Genomic DNA, 27396 nt, shown 5'->3' with positions numbered 1-27396 from the left:
TAAAGGGGGGTAAATCCACAATGTCTCCGACAGGACGTCGTTCTTCTTATGTTTTTTTTTTTAACAAGAAAGAAATAGCTTGTCACTCTCTGCTCTTCCACTACAAAGGGGAAGGCTTTACATGTGATCTTTCTGCAAGAGAGCCTCTGGTTTGCAGCAGGATGGAAAACCCGAAGTGGAGTCCTGTGCTTCATGTTAGTGTTAGGCACAGCTTTCATTTCAGCCTCTAGCACTGAATGGGCAAGCTTTACTTCTCTACCCACCCCTCACACACACACACACACACACACACACACACACACACAGAAAAACCTAAGCCAGTGCTTGCGACTGAAACTACACAGAAGGTTTCCATTTCCTTGTGAGGAAACTACAGCTTGGAGTGAGCCTGCACAGAGGCAAAACTAGCTGCCTGCCTGAGAGGGGAGCCAGGCTGACACAATTTGTGTGGAGAAAGGTCTTGGACATGGTGGAAAGGACACAAGTGGGAGGGAAAACCAGATACGGAGCCTCTCCTGTGTTGTCCGGAGTTCATTTTCCATGCCATGTACAGTATGTTATGCAACCACAGATTGTTTACATACCTCATTTTGGTGGGGGAACAAAAGCCAAATTTACAGAAGTAACGCAGCCAGCTGCGAAGCACAACTGTCTTTCAGGGAAAATTACAGGCGAGAGAGAGCTTTGTGAATTACTATACTTACGTCCTTAACACAAGCAAACTCGATATTCTCAAATTTTCCAGCTTTGCTTTGTTATTGTGCAGACAAAAATATAAAGAAAGAAGGCACAGGTCGAAATTAAACCAGACTAAACAAGCAAACACAAGAGGGCCCGATCAAAAAGCTAGACGCGCTCAGCTGACAGCTTAACAAAACGGTCTGTCCTGTAAGTGTCATGAGACAGCAGCTAATTTGCATTCATCAGCTTGAAGGTGTAGCGGCTGATTAGCCAGTAGATGGAGCCGTCTCTAACACAAGCACCACATGCAACCAAAAAAAAAAAATCTCAGACCACTCAAGGGGGTTAAGGGGGAGATTACTATTTACACTGTCACTCAAAAGCAGTCTAGAGAGCAACAGAGCACCGGTGGAAGGCCTATTTCAGGGTTTGTTTGACAGGCGCTGACAAAACCGAGTAAATAACCAGCTGAAGTATTAGCTTCACAAATGTTTGCGGGGAAAAAACAAGAGGAAAACTATCCGAGGATTCACAAATATTTAATAAACCTGAACCTGAGGTAGACCAGATGATAAGGTGGATGAGGGGTGGGGTGGTGCTGAGGATAAATTTCCATGTCTCAGCTTTACCTGAGCCTGCAGAGCTTCTACGTCAAAAATCAATTAGACCTGCCTGTGCAGCCTGCATCTGTCCTAATTATGTCACCTTAATTATGTTCCCCCCCAACTGTACTATTTACTCAGTGCGCCCGTTCGTCTCCACAGAGGAGCTGTATGCGTGCTCTCCCTCCCTCTCGTTTTCTTTCTCTCGCTGGCTCCCTCCTCCCTTCTCTACATGTCGGCTCCAGTTTAAGGCTCCATTTCAGCTGCCTGGGCTCACTGCTCTCCAGCCCAGCTAATAAATCATCTGCCAATCTGCTCCCCGAATCGCTCTGCCCCTGCTCCGATTGCTCCAGCCCTTGGTTGCTAGGCAACACAGCGGCAGAGGAGGGGCTCGGAGAGGCAGAGCAAGCAGAGCAAGCTGAGCAAGGGGGGGGGGGGGGGGTGAGTGAGCAAGAAGGGGAGAGGGGGGCAGCTGGGTGGTGGAAGCGCTACCAAATGGCCATCCGCTGTGCAGAAACAACAGGCGTCTCTCTCTGAGCGTGTTCCAGAGTGCTGGCGCTTTTTACCCGCCCCGAGTTTCCGCCCCGAGTCCAACAGTGCACTATTGTAAGCCCAGAGAGGAGACGTAAAATAAGAAAAAAAGGAGGAGAAAAGGGAGAAAAGAAAGGGAAAAAAGGGATTAAATAGCCCATTGTTGCGTGCAGGCACTTCCTGCTTGAGAGGTGATTGTTTGAAGCAGTAAAACTGGTTAAGATAAATGCAAACATGGGCGCAAAGATAATATCACAAAGACAGGCTCAGACACACAAACACACACACACACAGGACATAATTCCTGCTAAATGTCATACCATAAAAACACTGACGCAAGACCAGCACAGCAGCAAACAAAGCTACTTCCACTCAATATGGAGTCATTATACTTGACTTGTTGTTAAAAGCTGACCTTTACGAGCCTGCTGCGAGTAAACCCAGAGGGCTGAGGGCAATCAGTCAGCTAGCCAAAAACAAAAAGCAAAGAAAAACACACACACACACACACACACACACGTGTCTGTTATGAAACATAAGCCCGTTACATTGGGCCTGGTGAGCAGAAAGGAAATCACAACAGTCTTGAACAGGGGGAACCGCACTGACAGACACAAGACTACCCACATCCTCTTTGTACAGACACCTCACAGAAAGCACAATCTATATAGATATGCTAAAATTTGCACTGTTGTCCCGCAATTACAACCATAAAGTATATTTTATAAGCCTTAACTTCTCTGTGAAAGACCTAAAAGTCACCCCGCCCTCAATTTTTTTTTTTTTTTAAACAACAAATGTGAAAGTATCCTGATCCTCTGCAAAGCAAAGCAACATCCACTGCTTTCTTTTGCTTGTAGTGACACAAAAGGTGGCAGGAAATTCCAGCACACACCCATCCTGCCTGCTAGTTAGTTATCAAACAACAACCCCCTCCTAAATAAAAAACACACTGCTGGCACAATAAAGTGAATAAATTTTGCTGTTGACATTAAACACAGCCTGCGGCAGGGGAAACAGGGAGGTGTGTTGCATTTTATCCGTCTGCTGGGTGTCAGCTCGGCTCTGCAGGTTTGTATTCTACCACTGGGGGGCCGCTACTCTGCTCTTCTCCCTCGTTCCCCCCCTCCCCACCTCGTTGCTGTCGGAGGCCCTGCTCCAGTCATCCATCAGCCCAAGAAACAGCCGGAGATAAGCCGCAACAGAGTGCAGCTGGCTGAGGAATAGACCTCCCGCCCTGCAGCAGTCGTAGATCAGCCTCGCTATCTGTGACGTGGCGACACACACGGCACGGCTGCTGCTTCTGATTGTTTATAGGGCACCTCCTGTTGGCCAGTGCATTATTAGCACCGCTTATTTACTAGAAGGAATGACAGCAGCCTCAGGTGAAGCCACATTTCATTATGATGACCTTCAGCAAAGTCTGAAGGGCCAGAAGGTGCAGAGGAATCAATTTACTGATAAAACAACTGGATTTCCTTTGACTTCTACTGACACACAGTGGATCTAAATGAATGACTAACTAAAATCAGCTCAATGTTACCTCTTTGGATCAAATAAAATGATAATAATCAGAACATATTTTATTAATTACATTAGTAACAACTAATTAAAGCTGCAGGGAAGTCTCCAATAAAACCTGAAAACAAAAAAAGCCTGAGGTACGAGTCAACTTCAAAGCTCAGTCCCTAAAGTAATTTGTGTATAAAGAAGATGGCAAAACATCACAGCAAGCGGTCATTTAAATAGAGGAATCGCTCAGTGTTGTGACATTATCACTACTGGCATGAAATCATCATTTGATGTGCTTTCGATTATTTTTTGTGCAACTGAGTCTAAGTTTGAAAATTGATTTAGCAAAGTATTCTTTTATATCTGACTGTGTGTGACAGTTTAACTCACCCCATGTCATTCTCTACCTTTTCTGGTGGTTAAATCAACCACACACACCCCCCCCAACAGCCCACTGAGAAACAGCTACAACGAGCTCAGACCGCATAGTAGATGTTTCTGATAAATTATTTACAGTTTCATATTTTATTTCATAAACACACGAGATTTTTCTTGAGCGTAATCTGCAGTCATCGCCTTAGTCACGCGTCAAAGAGTTTTGGTTGGCGCTGGCATCAAGGTGATGGATTTCCAGTGTCTGAAAGTTGCACTAATAATGTCACGGTGAAGGATTGTTCGGGGATTGACTGTCACAAATCTTTCTGGAGTGAAATAATTTTCTGTTCCTGCGAGAGGACAATAAAAATCAAACGACACTCTGCTTTGAGATGTTGTCACTTAGCTGTAATGAAACGCCAAACAAATGACTGTGGCAGTGGTCCTGTTGTTTGGATGTGTGTGTGTGTGTGGGGGGGGGATTATTCGGATTTCACTCGAAGTTTAGAAGGTTGAGATAAGGTCCAGGAGTATATGCTATGCTGCTGCAGCTGTAATCACACAGAGGACAGGAGATGTGAGTCAAAGAGGGAGGAAGGGAAGGTGGCAAGTGACCCCGCAGACAGGCTGATTCTGTCATTTCAGCGGTCCCTGCTGTCACTTTTATTCACATCTCTAAGAGAACGGCTGGGGTGAGAAAAGAACAGGCAGGGATAATGAAGCCAGTCCTGGAGGCGACGAGATACAAGAGGGAGGAGGAGGAGGCAGAAGAGCGACGGGGGTGATGATGAATAAATGAAGAGCAGCAGGGCTGGTTTCTGCGAGTACGTCAAGGTTGGAGCTGCATTTACACCTGTCCCTCAAGGCTGCAGGGCTGAAAAGGCACAAGTGGTGATCAGATCAGTGGAAGCCGTGTCCTTGGCCAGCCAAGAGTCAAGATGCTGCTTCCCCCCCGGGCGGCAGACGCTGTGTTGCAGGTGTAGCGCAGAGATCCTGCTGACTGCCTCCAGCCGCAGACACAAAACGCTCTCGGGACAGAACATGGCACACGCTGCGTACCGGACTCCCCGACAGCTCCTCGGCTCTTGTTACATAACGCCGTCAGCACGGTGAGATGAATCCGTATGAATGAATGAGTGAATGGAGCAGAACACAGAGAGCAGCGGGGTGACGGTTTCAGCACATCATCTCCCAGTGGAACAGTAAAATACATATATATATGTATATAATAATAGATGTGACTGTAATGGAATATTTGGTCTATTCAAATTGCCCAAATGATTTGCTGTGTGCTTGTTTTAGTGTCTGAGTCTCCTGCTGCCGAGACAGCGTTTCTTTGACAAGTGGTCTGTGGTAGACCCCGCTGTGGTCGAGTGTGGCAATAAAGCCTCCCATTGCCGCGCCCCGTCCCTCGCTCTGATTACCTTTGCACAGCTGTGCCTGCCATCGGCAAGTGTAAATACGAACGCACAAATAAAAGGCTAACTCATAAGTAGTCCACAAAAAAGGAGGGCTCACTTAATTTGTTGTGATCCGCCGCGGCCCTGCCGTGGGCCGAGGGTTTAATTTAAACGCGTCCGTCGTGTTTGATTACAAGACAAACGACGCCCATTCATTTCCACTGGATACGAGCTGGAATCAAAGTCTGCCAAGCGTCAGGATTACAAAAACAATATCACCGAGAGGAAAGGCTGATTCATTGAGGAGGAGGAACGCCTAACAGCAGCCATTCAGCGACAGAGAGAGACGGGTGTTTGTTTCTAAGATCTACAGTCAGATCCGTCAGCAGTGTTATCTTTAAAAGAGCCCGAGTATACAAACATGCAGCGCAGTGTGTCATAACGCATCAAGGCCAAAGCCGGAGCGCTCAGTCGTTCTGACACGGTGTAATTCGGCGCTTTCATTCCCCTCCTTCCCACTCATGATGCAGTGTTTGATCAGGGAGAAGGGCTGCCATTTTCTGATCCCAGCCCTTCAACAGCTGTGCTGAAATTCACATCTAAATTGAAATGGAGGCAAACGTTACCAGCCCCCCCTTTTTTCCCCTTTCCCCCCCCTTTTCCAGGCTTCTATGCTAAAGATTTATTCTGTGGGTGATAAACAGGATGCAGCTGCTCTTGAGCCTCGGAGGAGCTGGAAACTGACAAGTGTTTTTACTGATGTTTTGTGAGGCCAGGCCAAGAGTCTCAACAGCTCCCTCTAAAGTCAAACGGCAGACGAACAAGAGGCGCACAGAGTGAAATGAAATGACAAAAACAGCAGCTCGCTGTGGAAACCAACTAATATTTATGCAGCCCGTGTTATTTTTAGATCGGCACGCGTTTGCTAATGCATGACAACATAAAAGAATGGCTCTCTTACCACTTCATCCTCAGACCAGCACTTCTCTATCAGTTTGGGTACCGGCTTTTTCACCAGACGCTGCAGAGCCTTGCCGGCGTCGTAGCTGCTCTCGTGAAGCTAGAGAAGAAAAAACCCCAAAAACAAATAAATGAGAAAGCAAACAAACATATAGCTTTTTTTTAAAAAAACATTTATGAAGGTGCTAACTTTCTTTCCAGTCTCACTAAAGGCACACCTGAGTAGTATTCACACCTTTTAATGAGCTCAAGAAGCAACGCTAAAAGATTTTACATCCAGGTGTGACTGAAGCTGTTACTATAAATGAGAGGGATGTCACACACTAAACACCCAAGACCCCAGCCTAGAAATAACAACAATAACAACAGTGACAAAATCAATTGCCGTGCTTCTTTAAGCTTTGTGTCACATTCGGCTGGGCGAAGCAGACAGCGCTGGAGCTCTCCCTCTGAGAATAAACAAGCATCACTCATTGGAATTGCAAATGGAGAGTAAGGTCAAGAGACAGTGACCTGCCCGCTATGTTAATTTTCCAGTTTATAGATTTGGAATATAGATGCCCTGTTTATGGTGATTATAATCTCTTTCTTGCTCTCAATTCCTCCAGTATTCATTATCAATCTGACGGACAAACCTCACGTTATGCCTAATGCACTGCCGGCTCCTGAGGATGGGTTTACTGAAAAGGACTTATCACTGCAAATCACTGCACAGTGAAATCGCAGCTGAACGCACCGTAAAAATCTCTGCGATTCATCGCTAACTCGGTTCATTTTCTGTGATGCACGCTCGGCTCGCAGGAGTTCGGCTTGCTGCAAGGCTACTTACAGTGTTAAGTGCGTTTAATGTAGTGTCATCTCGAGAAGCTGCTAGACACCCATCTTCTGTTGAGCCTCCATCACACATCCCTGCGAAGGCAGCCATGCTCCTGTGGACGCGACACAGATGATGTAACGTTTTTAAAGGAAAGGCCACAAATCTAGCTAATCATTCCCACACAAACATAAGCAGAGTAACCTGGAAACAGTTCCTGCCATTCAAACGCGGCTACCCACATAATGTCATACTGTTAAATAAACAGCCTGCACACTGCCTCAATATTGAAACACAGAGGTCACCTGACTGAACAAACATGATCGCGCAGTCCATTTATGTGTATATCTGCAATTATATCATTAGGTTTTAGAGTCAAACAAACATGTGATTCAAGTGCAGACATTCAGCTTTAATTCAAGCAGTTTAACAAAAGTATTTCATTAACCCTTCAAGAATTATAATCATTTTCATGAAGTCGCCTATTCATAATAGGGGGCCATGTATAAAACTTAACTGGACAAACTAACCCAGTATTAAATAAAACAGCATGTCTAATCTGATTTCCCTGTTCTTGGGTGTAACCGGTGGTTTGCACCTTGTTCTAAACTCTATGTCCATTCACGAAGATGTCTCTAGACTGTAGACTGACGTTAAGCCAACTTACTTGAGCTCGACTCGGTTAGATGTTACAAAGTTGTTTTTTGTAACCATGGAAATAATTTAATCATCATCCAGTTTAGTTGTCTTCTGTGGTCTTTTGGGGCTTTTGGTGTTGCTGATCAGTGCTTTCATTGTTTTTTATAAAGTTCTTTGCTTTGGTCACTCCTGAAGTTTTTGATCTCTGATAGTTTTTTTCCCCTAACCCTAATGATGACTTCACTCAATTCCACTTATATCTCACTGGGCTTCATATTTAAAATGATAGTGAAAGGGTATAAAACATAATTTCAACACTTTGAATCGAATTCAGATATTATGTTTGCCTCATTTGTTATGAAATAATAAACATATTCAAAAAAAAAGAAAAAAGGAGGGTTAAACGGTAGATCTATTGAATAAATCAGTGCTGCTGGAGTGAGATGCATTTTGCTGTAGTTTCAGCTTGTCGTGCACCTCTTCATTTGTGTAACCTGCTGTGGGTGGCACGGTGCCGGTGTCGTGCCAAAAAAAAAAAATCATCTGCCAAAAAGTCATTTCTGGTATTTGCCAACAAATGATTGTGGGAATTTAAACTAAATAAATGACTTGTTGCAGTGTAATTTGTCAAACATCTCTCATTAACGATAAAAAAAGTCACACTGAGCCAGAAAGAACAGTAAGGTGAAGCTGCAGTTTGTGGCAAAATGACTTTTCTATATCCTTCCCTTTATTTATCCAAGTAAAAAGTATCACTGACATTTAAAAAATTGTTTGTCTTTTTCAAGACTGATCAGGCCAAGAAGACCTCAGAAATGTGCACAAATATAACATCACATTTCTATAAAGATATTCTAAGTGGCCAAAAAGGTACAGATTGACTATGATGTAGGTACAATTACACAGACACCTGCAAAAAGGGTCATTGCTTTATTTTATACTACTACAGTCTATCTACCAATATAAGCAAATGTATTAAAACACAGAAACGGTAAATAGATCGTAACTCACAAAAGTTACTGCTGGCACCTGCGGCATGCACGTGGGCGCGCTGCACCTCATTTGTACAAAACATGAACAGCTTTGGGAAATTTTACTCGCACATCATAGATTATAAATCATTAACAAAATATTGTTGTTGAAATTCTTGAATCACGCAGCCATTCTGAGATGGAAAAAAAAAGTAAACACTGGTGTTATTATCGAAGTTTGTTCTGTTTAGGTACCGAGTTTTATGACAACACACGTGTTCACAGCAGCCATTATGATCATTACATCACTGTCCAAAATATTATGGACCCGAGTGTAATTGAGGTAAGGCTAAACATAAACTTCAGTGGAAGTTGTGCAATGCTGTCTGGCATGGTGGCACGCAGTGATTAATTACACTGCGGCCTCTGACACAGAAACCTGTCAACACACATCACTGGAACTGGAACAACATCCCATCGAGCTCTGATGACCGATTGCATCCCGAGATACCGAACGTGATCAGAGGGCAATACTAATAAAAAGCAATAAAATACCAATGTTGAGACTTCAGCAATTCCCATCCTGGAATTGATCCTGGACAGAGAGACATAATCATGGCATTTACTTTCACTGACAGAGTATTTTATTCATATTTGTAGGTCAGGAGTCAATTTAAAAATCACTTTTTTCCCCTTTTTTGTGTGTGTGTGAAAAATCTCCAACAGCTTTAGACCTTGCATAACTGCCAGGTCTGAGTCCCTGCGTGTCTCTGGGCTCACCTTGCAGCTCTGAGGTACATGAGAAGGTCACAGTCATTGACCCCTGGCATCCAGACCAGCTCCTCATTCTCGGTTATGGCCTGGCCACCAGGGGAGGGGAAAGGCTGCAGCTCCGGGAGCTTGGCCTAATTAGATCCACGGAGGAGGAGAGAGACAGATGGTGTCACACTACAAATAGCACACAGGCTTGAAGAAAATATCCGCTTTCAGCCGCCTGTCATCAACTTTTCACTGTGTGTTCCTGAGTGGTGGGACGGCAGCAAGCTACTGTCACAATAGTTTAATACACAGTATATATGACACCGAATTATAAATACTCTGAAGGTGTTAGTTTAAGATGGGATTATGTAAAGATACCTGACATTAAAGGGAGGGTAACACACACACAACTTTGTAGAGTTTCAGCACAACTAAAACCAGCAGGTGCAAACATTACTGTGAACAATCATGCAAACTTAATCCAATCAGTAATTTCATCCCGATGTTCCCAGGCAACATGTAAAGATTTATAACCGTGTGATGTTTGCTTCAAGAAAAAAATATTTTAGAGCATTTGTAAAAATAACTATAACTGGTGCTGTGAGTCCTACTAAGTGCAGGCTGGTCATTTATGACTACACAGTAAAATACAGCTTTAATCTGTCAAATAATAAATGTATAAAGACCTAAAAAACAAAACAGTGCATAACTATTGATTATAAAATACACATAATCACAATGATTCTGCAAAACGAGGGCACAGACTGTTACAGTGGTGCTCTCTAAAATCCGGATCTCCTGAAGTAATTAAACAGTAAATTCTCAAAGCTTGGTACAGAAGTTAAATTTGATGCTTGTGCTGTGAGTTTGACTGTATTTATTGCAAAAACTATAACTCAAGAGTTCTTGCTGGAAACCACTACTTACGTCTGTGACGCAGTACTGAACACAGACTTTTCTGAATCTAGCCACAAAGTCGGTGAACAGAAATATGATAATCGCTGCAACGACTGAGCCGGATATCAGGCGCTCAATCTGAGAGGGTGCGTATGTTCACATAAAATAACCAGATGAACAAAAAACCCCTAAAATCTCAAAACTAAAAACATAATTCCCACCCAGAGATCAAATAATGCAATTATTAGTCTCTTATTCTTATTCGGGTGCAGTCCTGCGGCTCAAACATTAATGTGTGTGCCGAGCAATGACTTACTTGGTGACTGGGTCCCACTCGGATTTCCCCCTGTGTGCTGTTTAGTCGCCTGAGAAGAAACAAAGAGAGCAGATTGAAACAAAATATTTACACGTCACCATTTCAAAAGCCGGCTGTGAGAAATCTGTCAGCTCTGCGAATCCTGTTTAATTAACTAAACAACTGCACAAACGGCAAAAATCACAAACTGATGATAATAAAAATCTAACCACTCATGACCAAAACTAGATCCAACAGAAACCGAGTGTGGATGGCCTGTATTTATTCATTTATTTTCAAATGTGGAAGTCTTTACGGGGAAAAAAGTACAAAGTGTTTACAGATTTGGTTCCTGCTCGCCTGCTCCTCCACAGCGAGCCGAGCAGAGCACATTTGCAGGCATGATAACGTGGATGCAGCAATAAAACAGAATCCCAAAAAAGGAGAAGGGGGAGTGGAGGTGGAGGGGGAACTGGCTCTGGATATGCAGGGTGAAAACGGCTGCTGGTGCAAATGTTGGTAGCCATAGCAACTGCAATTTAATAATAGTGTACCGAATCTCCAGCTGCAGTGGATTAAAGAAAATGACAAGATGTTCCTTTTGAAAAGCCTTTTCCCCTCGGTCGCCTAGGCAACAGCGCCGATTTTCATACAAGCGAGCGCAGAGCAGCCCAGAATCTGTCAGCGTGATTTGCACTGAGAGAAGCTCGCACTCCATCACCGGAGGAAACTCGAGAGGCCGCAATCCTCCCGTCCTCTTTACAGTCCTCAAACCACGCAAACCCTGCGACGGGCTCAGGTTTAGCCCGACTCCCCTTCTTAAAAAGATCCCCTTAGACAGGAGAGTCCAATTAAAGGTTTAATCCACATCCATCCATAGATGTTATGATCTGCCAGAAGCGCTGGCAAAGACCTCCACTCCAGCACAGTCCAAAAACCCGAACCTCAGCTGCCAAAACACCGCCCGCCGCTCCGAAACATGTCGAAATACTTCACTTGGTTTTATTACCAACATTCTCAGCGGATAAGACAAACTAAATATAAAGCACTCAGAAACTGGCAGCCACAGTGATGAATAGTGCTGATAAAGATGAAATACGGTGGTTCTCTGCGTCATCAGCACTCCAGATAAGACTATAAAGGTTTCATAACCATTTCATAATCCCACATAAAGCCGGGTTTCAGACACCATTATATGTCTGAAACTTCCCAAACAGTTGTGAGTGGCGAACAATGAGCAAACAATAACCATTCCTTTTGATTTATTAGAGCAGAACAGATATACCATCCACATCTGCACATCTAAACGCCTGCATGACAAAGGGAGAAAAAAAAAAGAAGAGGAAAAAAAATTGTTTAATTTACAGAGTGTGTTTCTGCACACAGGGAAAAAAGTTCTCACAAAACGCGTTTCTGACAATGTGCAGTCGGGCCAGGTCCACAGCACATTTGGCAGGAGGCAGTAAGGATGACAAATGAGGACCTGTGCTCCAGAATGAGAACAGTGTGTCTGAAGACAGCCGCGCTTTAATGCTGCGCAGGTCCTGAGAGAGGAGGCAGAATACAGATCGCAGCAGGAGGCTCGGAGGAGTTTCCATAAAGACTGCAGGTACTCTTAAACAAAAGCAAGCCTGCAACACAAGCACTGATGCCTGTGATAAAAAAAATATACATATATATCAAGCATTCGTTAATCATGCATCCAGCAGCTGATTTTTATTCTTATTGAGAAATCCTGGTCATCAGCTTAATACAATTATTCATAGCAAACAAAGGAAAGCATGGATGGATGAAGCACTATCTGGGCAGCTGTGCTCAGAGTATTCATAAAACACTGCCCCCACTAATAATGCCCCCCCATTAGCAGCTCAAAGCCTGTTGCCTAGCACAGTAAACACTATGAAAACATGGCCACTTGTTACAACAAGTTCAGCTCTAACTCAGCATTAGCGCACAATCTTGTCAAGTAATTACAGGCTTACTTATCAAAACCCAAAACAACAACGTGACAGTCTGGGCAACTTTGTGTGCAATCAAGGATAGCCCCGCCCCCTCCGCCATCAATTCCAGCCAATCGCTGAGCTAGACTGTGGCACACTGACATAATTGTAGCGCAGCAGAAAAAAAACGAAGAAGAAGCAGCAGCAGACTCAAGTTGGTGTTGTTAGTATCGTGATCGGCAGGCTTGTGTAAATCGCAGCTAGCAGCAGAGCCGTCTGAGCTTTGACTGCACCCCCTCCCCGGCATTGCTTCATACGCCATGTCATCATCCCGGTTGTAAACAGGAGATGCAAAATGGAGCCAGGGAAGCCTCTGCTGGTCTTAACGCACACCATATAACCACACCGGCAGCACGTTCACCAGCCCCACACTTGGGGATGAACACCCCGACATTGTGCGTTTATCGGAAGCTTGAATGAGGCGCATGCACAAAAAGGTGCGGAGCGACTCCAGACGCGTAACGGTATGCGAGGCTGCGGTGACAGCCTGCGCGTCCAGAAGCGTTCGGGCTACCGACACACGGTTTTTTTCTCCCCCACCACCGACACACAAACACAGCCGGTTAACACAATGACAGCAGCGCGGACGGCTCTCACACACATCACACAGTCCTGTCAGACAGCTGGAATGCGACTCCATGAAAATAAGACGAGCCAAACACTCGCGCACTCGCAACCGATAAATGGCACGGGGAAAGCGCGACAATGTGATCGCAAACCTACCTCCGGGGACTGAACAAATCGTCCATTTCTGACATCGAGCCCTAAGGTGGGGGTGCTGACACTGTGTGTGTAACGCTGGTTGGAATTAATTCCCCTCTCACACCTATTTCTAGGTGCTCAAAATGGAGAACCACGCATTCGCTCCCGGAGAGGTATTCACTGAGCTTGTGCTGTGACCTCAGCCAGCACGTACAGCGTCGCAAGCTCGGCTCGCTCCTCTACACACTACTGAGCATGTGCTGCGACCTCACACACACACACACACACACTAAGAGGCAGGCAGACAGAGCCGCATGCGGGATACGGAATTCATCTCTCCTCGTATGTCTGCACCATAATAAACAAGAGTGAAATTGCAATGCTGCAGACGCCGAGCTCGGAATACCAAACGAGGAGGGAGGAAGGGAGCGGAAGACCGAGAGTGGAACAGGGGGCCCCGATGGAGGGGGGTTCCCAGCTGGCAACCATCAGTGCCAACAACAAGGACAGCTGTCACTGCAACACGTGAGGCATTCCCCGCACAACCAGTGGTAATAACACAAGGGGGGTTCTCTCATTTTGTACTCGTGCACTTGAATGAATGAAAAAGCTCATCGTGTCCAAAGAAATGTTATATTTATACTGAAGGGCAGCTGCGTAAAAATGCATCAGTTAAGGTGAAGATCAAGAGATCCAACATATTAAAAAAGTAGAAATACTCAAGTGTAGCTGAAAAATAGAGGCGGGTGGGTCAATACCAACGCTGGTATTAGTATCTGATCGATATTAGCCCGATAGGATCGATACTTTGTTTCTATCCTCCAAGTTCAGTATGTAGAACACTGAATTGTGCTTCATTAATAATTGTTTTGGGTTTTTTTGTTTGTTTTTTTGGAAAAACTATGAAAAACGTCAGAACGTTTTTGTTTTGACTGTCATGTCTGTTTTATTTACAGCTCATAGAACATTTAAACAACAGAACTGGATCCAAAGTGCTTTAGAGATGGACACATTGACATTACAGGTTTCCAATAAATAAATAAATAATGTCAAAATGCAGGAAGAGCAAAAGGTGTGTTTCGTACACAGTGAAATCACAGTGATTTAGTGGTCATTAAAATGTGCAGACTAATGATGATTCATCTCAAATCATGACATACTGCCACCCCTATATAAGATGCCTTATATGTTATAAGTTAAAAGTATCAATATTTGCATTGGTAATGGCAATACAAGCTCTATATTTACTTAAACTTTGCAGTACTGCATAGCACTACTGAAACACAGTGCTGTGCTAGAAATCGATCCCATGAAGCTCCTGGTGCACAGTTTTTGTGCTGATGTTAATGCCAGAGCAGATTTAAAGCTCTGTAGTTACTGAGTCAGCAGAGTGTTGGAGACGTTTACGCACCACGAGCTTCAAGTCTCCGCTCTAACTTTGCGGCCGAGCTCCTCTTGGTTCCTAAACACGTTGCAATAATAGCGCTTATAGGTAAGTGTGGAAGATCTCCAAGAAAAGAAATTTCACATACTGACTCCTTTCAGTGGTGACATCATGTCAGAGCGCTATGCTCAAATTCATTCAGCTCTTCAGAATGACCCATTCTTTCAACAGTGTTTGTAAAGGCAGACTGGCTGGCCAGGTGTTTCATTTTATACACCTCTAGCAATAGGACTGAAAACACCTGTATGCAGTCAAAGGCAAATTTAATGTAGCATCGACTTTCCAAGCATTGCTCTGTTCAGTTATGACACTTAGTAAAACTGCATGCAGTGTCCCCCCTCCCTCATGTTCTACGACAGCCTCCTCGCAAAGCTGATGTGTGGTTAAGAAAACGGATGGAAAGACGGTTTGACAAATATTTTGATATTATTCTTATTATAACATTTTGAATATGACTGGGGTCATGCAAGCAGAACATTTTGAATAGATATTTATGATTCAGACAAGCCCTCCATAAATACATGTGGGGATATCCTGGTGCCATTCGGGTTTTAGTACCATTCTGTGGACATGTATATAGCACAATCATAATGTGTAATCTGTTGGTTTTTTTGCCTCTTGTCTTAGGGGCTCTCCAAGCCCACATTTCTGCACAGAAGGAGAAACGCACCTGGATATCAGCAGGCCTGTGGATAAGCACTGCCAGAAGGTGGTTGAAAGAATGAAGAAGTGAGGAGTGTTTATGTGGTTGAACAAGACAACCGTCGTTGGAAAACTCCAAAACATAATCTAATGCATAGAAGCAAAACAGCAGAAGAGGCTTCGCTTTGTCATATGTTGATGTGCTTAACATAAAGTTAGGGCATTATTATCTGAGCATACAAAACTGTGTGCAATGAAAATAGGTTTTATTTTAATTAGTTACATAAATATTTTACATAATAATTTTGTCTTTTTTTTAAAAGAATGTTTTCTAGTTTTCCGGGATGCACAAGGATCAGGATCTGGAAACTCAATCAACATTATTTTTCTTATTTAACACCCATACCTTTCCTGCTGTGGCATATCAAAATGTTTTCAGTGAAACCTTAATCAGACGCTTAACGTGCAGGATCTTGATTCTAATCCTAATTTTAACACAAAAGATCAATGATTAAAACCTGACGTGCAACATGAAAAATATCGATACATTCCCAATAAAATTACAAACCCCAGGGGGTTTCCCCGGCTCATTCCCCATAATTGGACCACATCGGGATCATTCTTTTTCATCATCATTAGACATATCACACTGTTAAAAAAAAAAAAAGTAGAGACCTCATGTCTCATGTGTGTGGAGTTAAAAATAGCTTCTCTGTACAACTCCTGCATGCGTAATCTTGCTAAGAATGTATTATTTAGCAAGTTATTTAATACTAATGCAAACCCCAGCAACATGCCTCATACAATATTAGCTGCATTATAAAGTGTCTTTATAATGAATGGCTATTTTTGTCTGAATTATGCTCAACATAACAATGAGCTCTAAAATATCTTAGCAATTAACTGAGCCTTTCACAACTATCATACAGGCATCGGTTAGCAGAAAATTAGCTGTCACCTACATTGATAATTGTGTAGTCATCTTAATCACTGCAGACCTAACAGGCTTTATTGCCAGAGACCTGCTGCTTTTCTATTTCTTATGTGAAACTGAATATTTTTAGATTTTGGCTTTTGTTTGCTAAAAAAAAAAAAAATGCTGAGGATGTCACCCTGAACTTCTGGTGGCTCGATGTTGTCCTGATTTAATAAACGTGGTGTCAGTGTTGTGCAGGGCTGACTGAATTTCAGAGCTTGGGGGAGAATTAAGAAGGGTACACCATCGGTGCCGGTAAGCTCACCTGGTCTCTGGGTTATATCCAAGGATATAGAAAAAGGAGTCCATGCGGGCTTTGAACTCCCGGGCAGCGAAAATGTCAGAGAAATGGGAAATGTTGCATTTCCCCCTGCAAGAGAGAAGACAGGCTTTATTAGACAAAAACAACCAACATGACAAAGTGACACCCCAGCATGAGCACAAGTAGCCCTAATTAGAGGCTCCTGGTATGTTCGCCTATTGGAGGGGACAAGTGCGGCAGCAGGTATCTGCTGCTTGTCAGCACCTGCTGACTTTTGCGGTGAGATATCAGGCTCTGGCTACTTAAGCCGTAAACACCAGCTGAACATGTCAGCGTTGCCTCATCTGCTGCAGATGCAGAGATCTGGAAAAGGAATTCAACCTGCCTGTCTCCCCTCCTAACACCTTTACCCCCCAGTGAGCCGTGGAGGCCACGGCTCTGACCACATCTTGATGCCATTTCCTGTTTCCAGCACCCTGGTGTCTGGCTCTATCAAAATAACAGACATCACAGCCATATGGAGCTGGGCTGCGTTGCAGAGAAACAGTATCTTCCTCCCCCTGAAAAGATTAAAGGGTGCTAAGGAGAGCCGTCTTTGGAGAGCTCAGAGCTGCGGCATTACAGCATCCCACTGGAATTCCCTCCCGTTTATCTAAAGCCCAGAGAATAAGACAAATCAAAGGGAGCTCTGTGTAGGAGAAGTTGCAGCTAATTTTCCCTGAAATCTGTGGTTTCTGGAAGACATGGCTTTACCGCTCGCAGATGGTTTTGGTTAAAGGAAAGGGGAAGAGGAGGGAAACCGAGGGGAGGGGTGGTCAGCCAGGAGGGAGGAAGAGACAGAGGCAGGGACAAAGACCGAACAAAGCGTATTTGTTTCTAGACAAAGAAAATTATTAAGCCGGCGAGCATTTCCACCGACATTAAATATACAGAGGAGGTGCTATAGACTGCTCTCTAGCACCTCGTGCAGGTGTGTGTATTGATGCAGAGCCGTTTTAATCAGTGTTTTAATGTTCAACAGCATAGAGGCATGTGTCTCAGTTATGGCTTTGCATCTTTACACATCTGCTCTATTTTGGCAGCACCTGCTAAAACCAGTAAAGCATGCTATATGATCACTTTAGGACTGTAAAAATGAAATAGCTCAGTGTGTAGTGCTATAAAGCAATTTGGTATCAGAGCAACATAATTATTCATGGAGAGGTGGCAGAAATATGGGGATAATGGAGGTTTATGGCTCAGAAGGCTAAGGGATAAATAAAATACACTATATTATATCCTGAGTCTGGTTCAGACTTGCCATATGTTTTATGATAGCAGTGTTTCAATGAAAAAAAAAGGGAACTAGTTTGCTTTACCATTGTATTAGTTAGCAAAAGTATAATATTTGCTTCTTTTTTTTTTCAATTTCCGATTAAACGGCATGACATTATCTTTGTCTTGCTGACAGAAACACAAAATCATAGTAGAAGGTGCCACGAAAGTTGAATGAGATTTCTGTAATTTGTATACAAAGGCACCAAAACCCACAAATAAAAGCTGTTACAGTGACACTGTTATAAATTCAAATACTGTAATAGCCTAGATGTTACTAGAGCTCTAGAGGCAGACATCTCTGTGTATAAAAAACCTGTGAAACCTGTGCTGAAAGTATTCCGTTTTCCTCTGTAGCACTGTTTATAAAGCTTCCAGTCTTTATGTGCAGTTTTGTTTGCTCGTGTGTGGGTTTGTTTACCTGAGAGCAGCAGCATGATAAGTGTCCACGTAGTCCGAGATAAAGAGTTCTCGACTCCTGACCACTGGATCCGTGATGACCAGCTCCCGGCCAGAGTCTGCAAGAGGGAATAGTGCCCGTGGTCAGTCTACATCATATACGTATACATAATCTATGACAAAAATAATGATCTGAAATAAAGTAGCTCTGACTGTGAATCACAAAAGCATGAGCACAATTCTGTGTTTACTCACAGAAACAAGCACCTCTGTGGAATATTGCACCATAATTCAATAAATAGTTCAATTCAATAAAGCCAGTAATATGCTATTCCTTCAGAAGAGAGCATAATGTTCAGTTCTCGAGTGAAATGACCCCTATGGTAGTTAAGATGCATCACTGGCAACAAGAGGAAGTTGGGACTTGTCTTTGACAAATGACCTGAGCTGTGGCCAGTGAGCTCCGGCCTTGTGACATCAATTCTAATAGTCCAAGTCCCTGTTGCCAGGACAGACTGCTGATAGTACAGCACTGTGTGGCACTGACACTGTTTCTGTGGGGCATGATCCTTGTATTATCGTAGAAAAAGGAAATGGCATAACACCGTACTTAGCTGTAACCCTGATCCTATCTGGATTTTTTGTTTGGTTAGGAGGCTGTTTTTACAGCGTGTAAAGGTAGAGATGATTGTACTGTGAGGCAAAGAAAAGCCGAGCCACTGGGGGCACTCCGGCTAACAAGAACTGCCAACTGTGAGCAGGATGTGTCAACAGGTGAGGTGTGTTATTTTATCTCAGTTTGGAGAGAAAATTGCGCTTTATAATCAGGCTGAGAAACATTTCCAGGAACACGCGCATTTAAAAGGCTAAAATTAAACTTGTGTGCAACGACAAAGTGTTCAGAACACCGAGTAACACTTAACTACAAAACTAATTAAACTTCAACCATGTTTATAGGACACAGAGTTCTTGCTGCAATAAAACCAAGTAGAGTAGTTGACATTTTCAACACTGACAGTCAAATAACACAGAGAAAATATTACAGACAGATATATGTAGCCATGGGGTACATGGAGAATAGGTCAGCTAGTGTGAAAAAACAGTTGAGCTAATCTCAAGTAGTAGGTTTCTTTAATTACACTTAAACTACTGAGTGGGTTTGAACATGTTTCAACTGAAAAAAAAAGTTAAGTAAAAATAATAAAGCAGTAAAAAATAAAAAAGCCTCAAAGAAATGTGGGAATGATTAGAATAGTAATAGTGTGGAACCGTGGATGAAATACGGAGCTAAAACTATGGCTTATAGCTGATTTACTTTACAATATGGATAAGTAGCTTATGTTTAGCTAACAGTAACAGACAAATGTATTAAGCTGCTAACTAAACACTCTAGATGAACAACTGAGGACTCAGCTGTTATAAATGATTACATTTCAAAACAGCAAGGCTGACAACTGAACCTGTGAGCTAATTATTCTGTTTACCAGTTGAATTTGCTTAAAGTTTGGATAAACAGTTGAGCATACAGTAAGAGTTTGCGTTGATAAATGTATTGTTAAGCACATTCAAGCCATCTGAATTTCACCTTCTGTCTCCTTTGGCTTGTTTTTTATCCTTTCTCTCTATGTCCTCCTTTTCCCTTTTCCCTTTACCCTGTAACCAGTTGCAGCAGAGGAGCCTCTGAGCCTGGTTCTGCTGGAGGTTTCTTCCTATTCAAAGGGAGTTTTTTTCTTCCCATCATCACCTAGTGCTTACTCACAGGGCGGGGTCATCTGATGTTTGGGTGTTCTATCTAATACTGCAGGGTCTTTACCTTATAGTATAAAGCTCCTTGAGGTGACTTGTTTTGAACTGGCTTTGGTTTTGACTCTGAATCCAAAAGGTTGATATGATATCGGTTTAGTGATATAACTAAACAATTACTTATTTAGTGGTTGCAGGCAGTTCAAAGATTTGCATGTATGATTGATGGCTTCATGAACTAAAAATATGTTTTTAAAAAATACTAATAAAAATCTAAAAACAATGCATTAGAGTGCTGCGAGGACACCCATTACTCCAACAATGTTAAATTTCTATCAGGATTTGATATTCAGTGGCTGCAGATCACTGTGTTCCTGTAGATGTGAATGTGCTGAGAGTGTGATGAGTCCACTGGCACTGACTGGGTTGAGAGCGTGTACACTGAAGGGCCACATGACACTACGGGTTATTAACACTCCACTGTGCTGCTGTCTGGCCTGAAGGAGTGTTACCCAGGGAACCAGCACAGAGCCACGGCATTGGCTCGGCTGCCAGGGACACGGCGCGGAGAGCAGAGGCAGGTGTGTGTGTTTGTCGAGGATGAACAGCACAGAAAATTAAATGTATTTACTCTCTTGCGTGCACGTTCTGTACATGTGCACACGTGCAGGTGTGTTTAAACGATCAATCGGCGGCCTCACCGTTCTCATTGTTGCGATCCTGCACCAGGTGCTGGTAGACGGAGTCAGGCACCTCTGACTGGCGGTAGTACCATTTCACATTCATCAGCAGATGGTCCCGTTTACTCTGCAACACAGAGAGACACATAGTGAGTGAGCAGGAGACTAAAAAGATCCCACGCTAAGATAAACAGACATCATTCTGTTTGATTACGACGTCACAAATTGGCCTTTTGGCAAAGAACGGAGCCGTGCAGATGCACCGTTTATGGCTCACACAGGCTGATGCCAAGACGCACGCAGAGAGACCAAGTCAATTAAAAACGGATTGTGGGGCATTTAGAGCCTTAATAAAGTAAACAGTGGGATGGCCGTCGCTGGAGGAAGTATGGAGTGAGAGGAACCATGTGGGGAATGGATGAGTGTTCAACCTATGCCTTGTGCAAATCAATCCTTTGCCTTGATTTCTCTTCACTTAATGATAACACTCTAATGAGCCATTATGTATTTAACACACTACCAGGGCTTTATAAAGCTTTTTGATGCACATGTACAGTATCAAGTTTTGTATGCCTTTATGTGCTGCCACCCACTGGCTCTTTGATAAAATGCAAGTCAGCAAATCTCTTTTAATCCTTTAGATGGCCAGCAAGTGGCAGCACTGAGGTTAGAAGAGACCCTTTCCACAGGGCGAGTCAATGAAAAAACACACAGAGGGAAGGGAAAAAAAAAACCAGCAGGGGGGAAGGTGTGGAGAGAAAATGGTAGAGACTGACACTAGTGCTGAGGTGAGGGATGAAAAGGGCAAAATACTGTTTTCATTTCATGTTATAAAATATTTATTGTGACTGCACATAAACCCAACTGACCGTCACAGTGGTTTGAAAGAACATTAGAGAGACTGCCAGGGTGGGTGCTGGACTGCGACACAATCCTGTTGGCCCCAACCATCTTTATTAGGGGCTCTGCTGCACTGCACTGAACTAACAGACCGAGACACCTGCACCGACACCGACACCACCAATGGAGTACAGGAGAAAAACCACAAGGGGAGAAAATAAAAAGGCGGGGAAGATACTTTGGTAATCTAAGGCAGACAGTTTAACATCCACCCTTTCCAGGCTCTTGTGTATATATGTGTGCGCGTAGCAAGAAACATGAGGTCAGGGTAAAGATATTTAAAGCCTTTGGAGTACATTGTTCTGTTATGTCACAGGGGAGGAGACTGAGAGCACACGCAGCCAAGCAAATCATCACCTCCCCTTAAACCTCAAGACCACCTCTGGTTTTCTCATTCTCTCCACTCCTTCCATATTCCATACCCCCCCCCCGGACGCTCTTTTCTTCCACTGTAAACCTTTTCACTCCACCACTTTTTTGTTTTTTCAGTTCTTTTCCTTTCTCAAACCTTTAGCAGGGAGGAGGAATGAGTGAGTAAGTGAGCCTGGACGTGTTAAACAGCAGCTGGCATGCAGTCAAGTCAGCTGCATTTACTGCTCTGGATGATTATATGCACGCAACATCGCGCAAGCAACACGCATACACACTCTGCTTGTGATCCAACACTGATGGAGTAAGACACACACACACACACACACACACACACACACACACACACACACACACACACAGAGCACTGAGGCGTACTGTGTGTGTAGAAATGTGTGCAATGACGTCATGCCACTCCCCCTCCCTCCCTCCCTCCAAGCAGTCAGCCCACCCATCCATACCTCTTGTCTATCCAATGTACAGACACAGTTGCCTTCTAGACTAACAGGGCTGCCTGCCACAGCGGAACGAGTAGTTATTCGGTGCTTATACATAATTAATACTTTAAAGGCAGACTGTAAATGCTGCCGGTGTGCTACCTGAACATCTCATTTTCTGTCTGTAAAACCCACAAAACGCAGAGCCTGATGCAAACAAAAAGGCACAGGCAGACGGAGAAGATGCAGAGAAGAAAAAGAAGACAAACAAAAGCGCAGGTTGCACGTCTCATTCATTAGCCTGCATTGTTTCAAACCAACCAAAGCAGAGACCAAATGTTGCTTCCACTATCATCAGTATCCTCGTTGCTAGAGAGTAGCCGCCACTCTCCAGAGCAGATTGCTGTTATGAAGCTCACAGCGGCGTTAAGCCCTCTCAGGCAAAAAGAGGGAGGGAGACGGAGAGAGAGTCTGAGAGTGCAACATATGGAGCACGTAGTGGGAGTGGAGCGCAGCTTTCAATTATCACAATTCCATAAACATGCGGGGTGGAAAAATGAGTAGATAACACTGGGAGAAAAATGAAGGGAGATGATAGACAGCTCAGACTCGCCGCGCGAACTACTACTCGCATTGTCTGGGCTTTGCTAAGCCTGTCACAGAAAATGACAGAGGGAGAACATAAGAACCACAATGCTGAATTGATTAGAGGCATTCCACGCTGCCTGTAGAGAGCCGAGCCCCGCACAGTGTCGGCCATCTTTGTCTGTCCTGCCAGAGGCTAAACATGGCCCTGCCCTCCCCCTCCTCCCGAGGCCCTAAACCCTGGGAGTACCGCTCACTGCAGACAGGCCAAAAGACTTACTGAGAGAAAGAAACGAAACAAGGCGGAGGGAAAGAGGTGAAGAAGCAGAGCAGAGGAGACAGAAGGGGAGAAATTAGGAGAGAGAAAGGAGGCAGATTAAGGTGAGAGGAGTAAAAAAAAAAAAAACCCATCTCATTTCTTCTCACTTAAAATCACAACTATCCTCCTCCTCCTCCTCTATCCTCCTCACTGCAACCCGCAGGGTACAAGACTGCCCCTTTATTCACTGAGGTGATATAAATCTGAGAGTCATGCTTTGGGGCTGAACACAATAGCACCTCGCCTCCCTCCCGTGGCTCAGCTTGGCCTGTGGCATTCTTTTAGCACTCCTCAGACAGACAGGGGTTCAACTATTTCTCAAAAAGGATGTTTATTAGGAAAACATAAAGTATATTTCTTGTGGAACAAGCTAAAAATAATAAAAGAGGCAAGAGTCACTGTTAATAAAAACGAATCAGCGCATTCATCACTGTCCTGAAAGCAGTCAAGACAAGACAAGCCAGTTAATTCTCCCCTTGACTAGCTAAAGATGGCTGGCCCCTTGGGTCCATAATGGCTGTGCAGTTTTCTTTGTGCAGTCAACTCTGGAGCGAGGGCCCCTGTGTATGACCACAATGCTACAAAGGCTGGGAGAAGAGGGATACACAGAGGGCAGACTTTTCTCTTTACAAGGAAAGGCTTTAAATGTGAAAAGAAACCAGCTCCGTTATTCGAAGGAGAAAAATCAGTCAAAGATCGGAGAGCGCGGGATTAAGTCTGCGTTTTCAAGTGCGAGAGTGTAAAATCAATGCAGTGCTTTTCAACGCAAAAACCCCAATCCCTGTAAGTGTTTCTGTGTTTGAGCAGCAACCGGCTTCTCTCGCGACTGTTCACAGTGGCCTTTGCAATATGGCAGCCAGAGAGCGTTGTTACAACCTGTAACCCTCAAACCTAATGCCCTATTCTGCCTCCTCCTCCTCTTCCTCCTTCCACTGTAACACTAGAGCTTTGCTTTAAACAATACCAGATCCTCCCTTCTCCCACACGACAGGCCCCCAGCGCACCTCGTTAACAGGAAACCTCTGTTTATTTTCTCTGCCTTTCAAACACACTTCTTCCTCTGCAAACCCTGTTAGTGACCACCCCCTCGTGCACTGGCGACAACACCAGCCAGGATCTATGACTTCCTTCAGGAGGTGGCAACCAGAAGTAAAGAAGGAAAGACGTATCCCAAACCCGCAGACAAAGGAGACGGCAGGGGAGGGAGGGAACGGGGGAGGTCATGCAGGCAGCGGCAGCAGCAGCAGCGCCTCGGTGTTAGCAAGGAATGTCAAGCGGTTCAGCTAGGCTAGCAGGCTTGCTGAGCTAACAGCTTAGTTAACGAATGCCCTGAGGACAAGGGAGGCTTGAGTATGTGAGATCAGGGCTGGTACTGGTGTTGACACACACACACACACACACACACACACACACACACACACACACACACACACACACGCACACACACACAGGCTCAAAATGGTAGGGAGGGCATAAAGTTGGAGTGTTCACCTAGCCTGTCGGAAGGGGAAAGAAAGCACAACCAAAAGAACAAAAGGGCGATTGTGGCATTTGGAGGCAGAGATGGGATCTGGGAGGACTAATCTGCTGCTCCGACATGATAAGATTAGAGAAGGGGGAGGCAGGAAGAGCTGGCTGGGAAGATCACACGTACACTCGCGCAAGCACACAAAGATGATGGATATGATTGGGAGGGTTTTCCACTCGGCTTTTCTCTCTTCCCCATTTTCGTTCTTCCTCTCCCTCTTTTTCTCCCGCTCTCTCTGAGACGGAGAGATCTGCCAGCACACCAGCACTCAATAAGCACTTCCATCTGGACGACACACACAGACACACTTAAAAAATTAAAAAAAAATATTGCATGTGTGTGAACATGCAGTTGTGAGGTACAAGAGATCTGCTGTGCTCACGCAATCTCAGACATCTCAGTGACTGACAAAGGAGGTTGTTAAAAAGTAATGCTAGCGTGCTGTGTGAACAAACACACACACACACACACAAATAACAGGTTTTCAGGATAAGCACCTCTATTCTTCTCCCAAGCCTGCAGCAGCAGCAGCAGGCTGGGACTCTGTGTCAGAGGTAAGAGAAAGCAACTCTAAATCAGACTGTCAGAGCCAGCAGCAGCAGCAGGATCCCTCTCTTCAATCCTCCTCTCCTTATGGGCTTCACCTTGAGCACTTGGCTACTTGGAGGAAGCCTTGCCCCTCAAGCCTCATTCTCTGAGCCACATATAATAACACTAAGCAAATGCTGATTACAACGTTTGTTGGGAGGAACTGTGCACAGCCTTTTTGTATGCCCAGCAACAAGAAAAAAAATGAATAAATAAATAAATAAATAATGTGTGAGATTGTGTGGGAGGCATGGGGGGGTGGAGGGAAGGGGCAAGGTGAGTCCCAGCTGTGGTGGCGATGCTGGCAGGACCTTTTACACCATGCCTACACATGGGTGTCTCTCTCTCTGCCTCTCTTTGGCTTGACCTGTTTGGATATTAAATCGGCACCCTCTGCTTTGAACACACTGGGCCCATCTGTCAGCTCGGCTCCATATTGGATTGGATGAGCATTAGCCGATTCAGAGTGGGCAGATTTGCTCTCGTTTCTCTTTGTGTGTGTGTGTGTGTGTGCCTTTGAATGCCTGTCTTAAATTTAAAACCCACTTTCACAGAATCAAGCCCACAGGGTTTAGATCACTTTACGACGGACTCGCTGGCCGGGTCGCCGTACAAATTGATGACATACAGCAACACATGTGAGGATGTTAACAGGTCCTCTTGTCATCGAGGCAAAAAACACAGCAGAGAGTCGAGGAAGGGGGGAGAGAGAAGAAGAAGAAGAAGAAGAAGAAGAAGAAGAAGAATGAGTCACGCGGAGCTCACAGATGATACTAATTAAGACTTCGGGGCTGAGGACCACTACTGGTGGATCATACTGCCAACCACAGGCACCCTTTTACATACTAGAGAGTCACAAGCACCCCACATGACTGCGACACTGAGGTTCACAACTTTTTCCAACCCTCTGCTTCGCTCCACAGTCTGTTTCACTTCTTTATTTCAAATGTGTCCTCGAGGAATACAGCAAACTAATAGCAGGAATAATAAGATATCTGCTTTAAAAGGTCGCGCTGGATTCCTTCTAGAAAGAGAGAGGCAGTGAGAATTGAGAACACTAGCGCTGGCTGTTCGTGGCATAAAACAGCCGAGCTGCGTCCAACTTAAATATTTGTCTTTGCCTCCAACACACTTCTGTTTCACGTCAGTTTAAGCCAGGAAATTTAACACAAGTTCAGTGATAGCAGCACTGTTAAAAGTCAAAGGCAGAGAAGGGTTATAAAATGATGATCACTAACAGCACAAAACAGACAAAGAGCACCTGGCAACTTTTGCTCAGCGATTTAGGCTAAATGCTAATACACACACATAGAGAGAGACACACATTAGCACAGTCAGAAATCTTTGCAGCGCTTTGCAGGGGTAGAGACTAGAATGCAGATCCGAGTAAGACTTCAAACGCAGGCTGCAGGAGGACAGATGGAGGCGGTTAGGAGAGCTCATATCTCAGTGTTCAGATCATAATACTGACTTTATTTCCCAAGCTCTCCCTCTCAGCCAGACATAGAGTTAAAGCCTGCCAGAAAACATTGTCATTTCTGCCTTCAGCCTTTCATTTAGCCGCTTCAAAGCCATCTCGCTTTGATACCTGGCTTCCCTGTGCGTGTTAGTGTATTCGCCAGCGTGCCTGTATGTGTGTGTGTGTGCTTGTGCATAGCCTGGGATGTTCTCATGAGAGCGGAGACTTGTCTGGTCTCAAGGTAATGCCCGTGAGTCAGGATTCACAGAGAGACACAAACACACAAAGAGGAAAAAAATGGGAGGAATGCTGACGTTTTGAGAGGACACTGGCTTTTTCTTGCGCAGACCCTTTAAACCGCCGGGTGTTTCATTTGCCTGTAATCCATTGTGTTAGCTGTGCCTTGTTAGCATAGCCTGGTGAAGTAATGAGACATCTCACTAATACTGACTAGACTGCTGCTATAGAGAAAGAGAGGAGGAATGCTCACAGAGAGGGGCGCAGAAAGGATATGACTATCAGACTGTGTGTGTGTGTGTGTGGATTTGTCATATTGGACGTTTGCCCAGCAAGCTAATCCAAACCCTGCATATGTGTGTGTCTGTGCGTGTGT

The 27396-nt window shown here is 44.3% G+C and overlaps 1 protein-coding gene and 1 long non-coding RNA gene across 7 annotated transcripts in view; one reads left to right on the top strand and one right to left on the bottom strand.

The window, feature by feature from the left end:
- rerea (arginine-glutamic acid dipeptide (RE) repeats a) overlaps nucleotides 1-27396 on the bottom strand; it is a 125152-nt gene that overhangs the window by 18350 nt on the left and 79406 nt on the right. For 4 of the 6 annotated variants that reach the window (XM_005478185.4, XM_005478187.4, XM_005478186.3 and 1 more), the window contains 7 exons: nucleotides 20620-20725; nucleotides 18198-18294; nucleotides 16466-16570; nucleotides 10458-10506; nucleotides 9266-9390; nucleotides 6891-6990; nucleotides 6063-6161 (listed from right to left, as the gene is read on the bottom strand). In XM_005478185.4, coding sequence (XP_005478242.1) covers nucleotides 6063-6161; nucleotides 6891-6990; nucleotides 9266-9390; nucleotides 10458-10506; nucleotides 16466-16570; nucleotides 18198-18294; nucleotides 20620-20725 — 681 coding nt within the window. Of the gene's footprint in view, nucleotides 1-6062; nucleotides 6162-6890; nucleotides 8876-9265; nucleotides 9391-10457; nucleotides 10507-13159; nucleotides 13342-16465; nucleotides 16571-18197; nucleotides 18295-20619; nucleotides 20726-27396 lie in introns of those variants that run through there. The other 2 variants (XM_005478188.4, XM_019349557.2) reach the window with 2 other exon arrangements.
- On the top strand, nucleotides 13557-15773 carry LOC112843325 (uncharacterized). The gene is made up of 2 exons (XR_003215615.1): nucleotides 13557-13689; nucleotides 15210-15773. It is a non-coding gene; the product is annotated as an uncharacterized LOC112843325 (long non-coding RNA).

Source organism: Oreochromis niloticus, linkage group LG20 (assembly GCF_001858045.2).
Source record: "Oreochromis niloticus isolate F11D_XX linkage group LG20, O_niloticus_UMD_NMBU, whole genome shotgun sequence".
Lineage (NCBI taxonomy): Eukaryota > Metazoa > Chordata > Actinopteri > Cichliformes > Cichlidae > Oreochromis > Oreochromis niloticus.
Note: the sequence above shows the minus strand (reverse complement) of the source record. Positions and strands in the feature narration are given on the sequence as shown.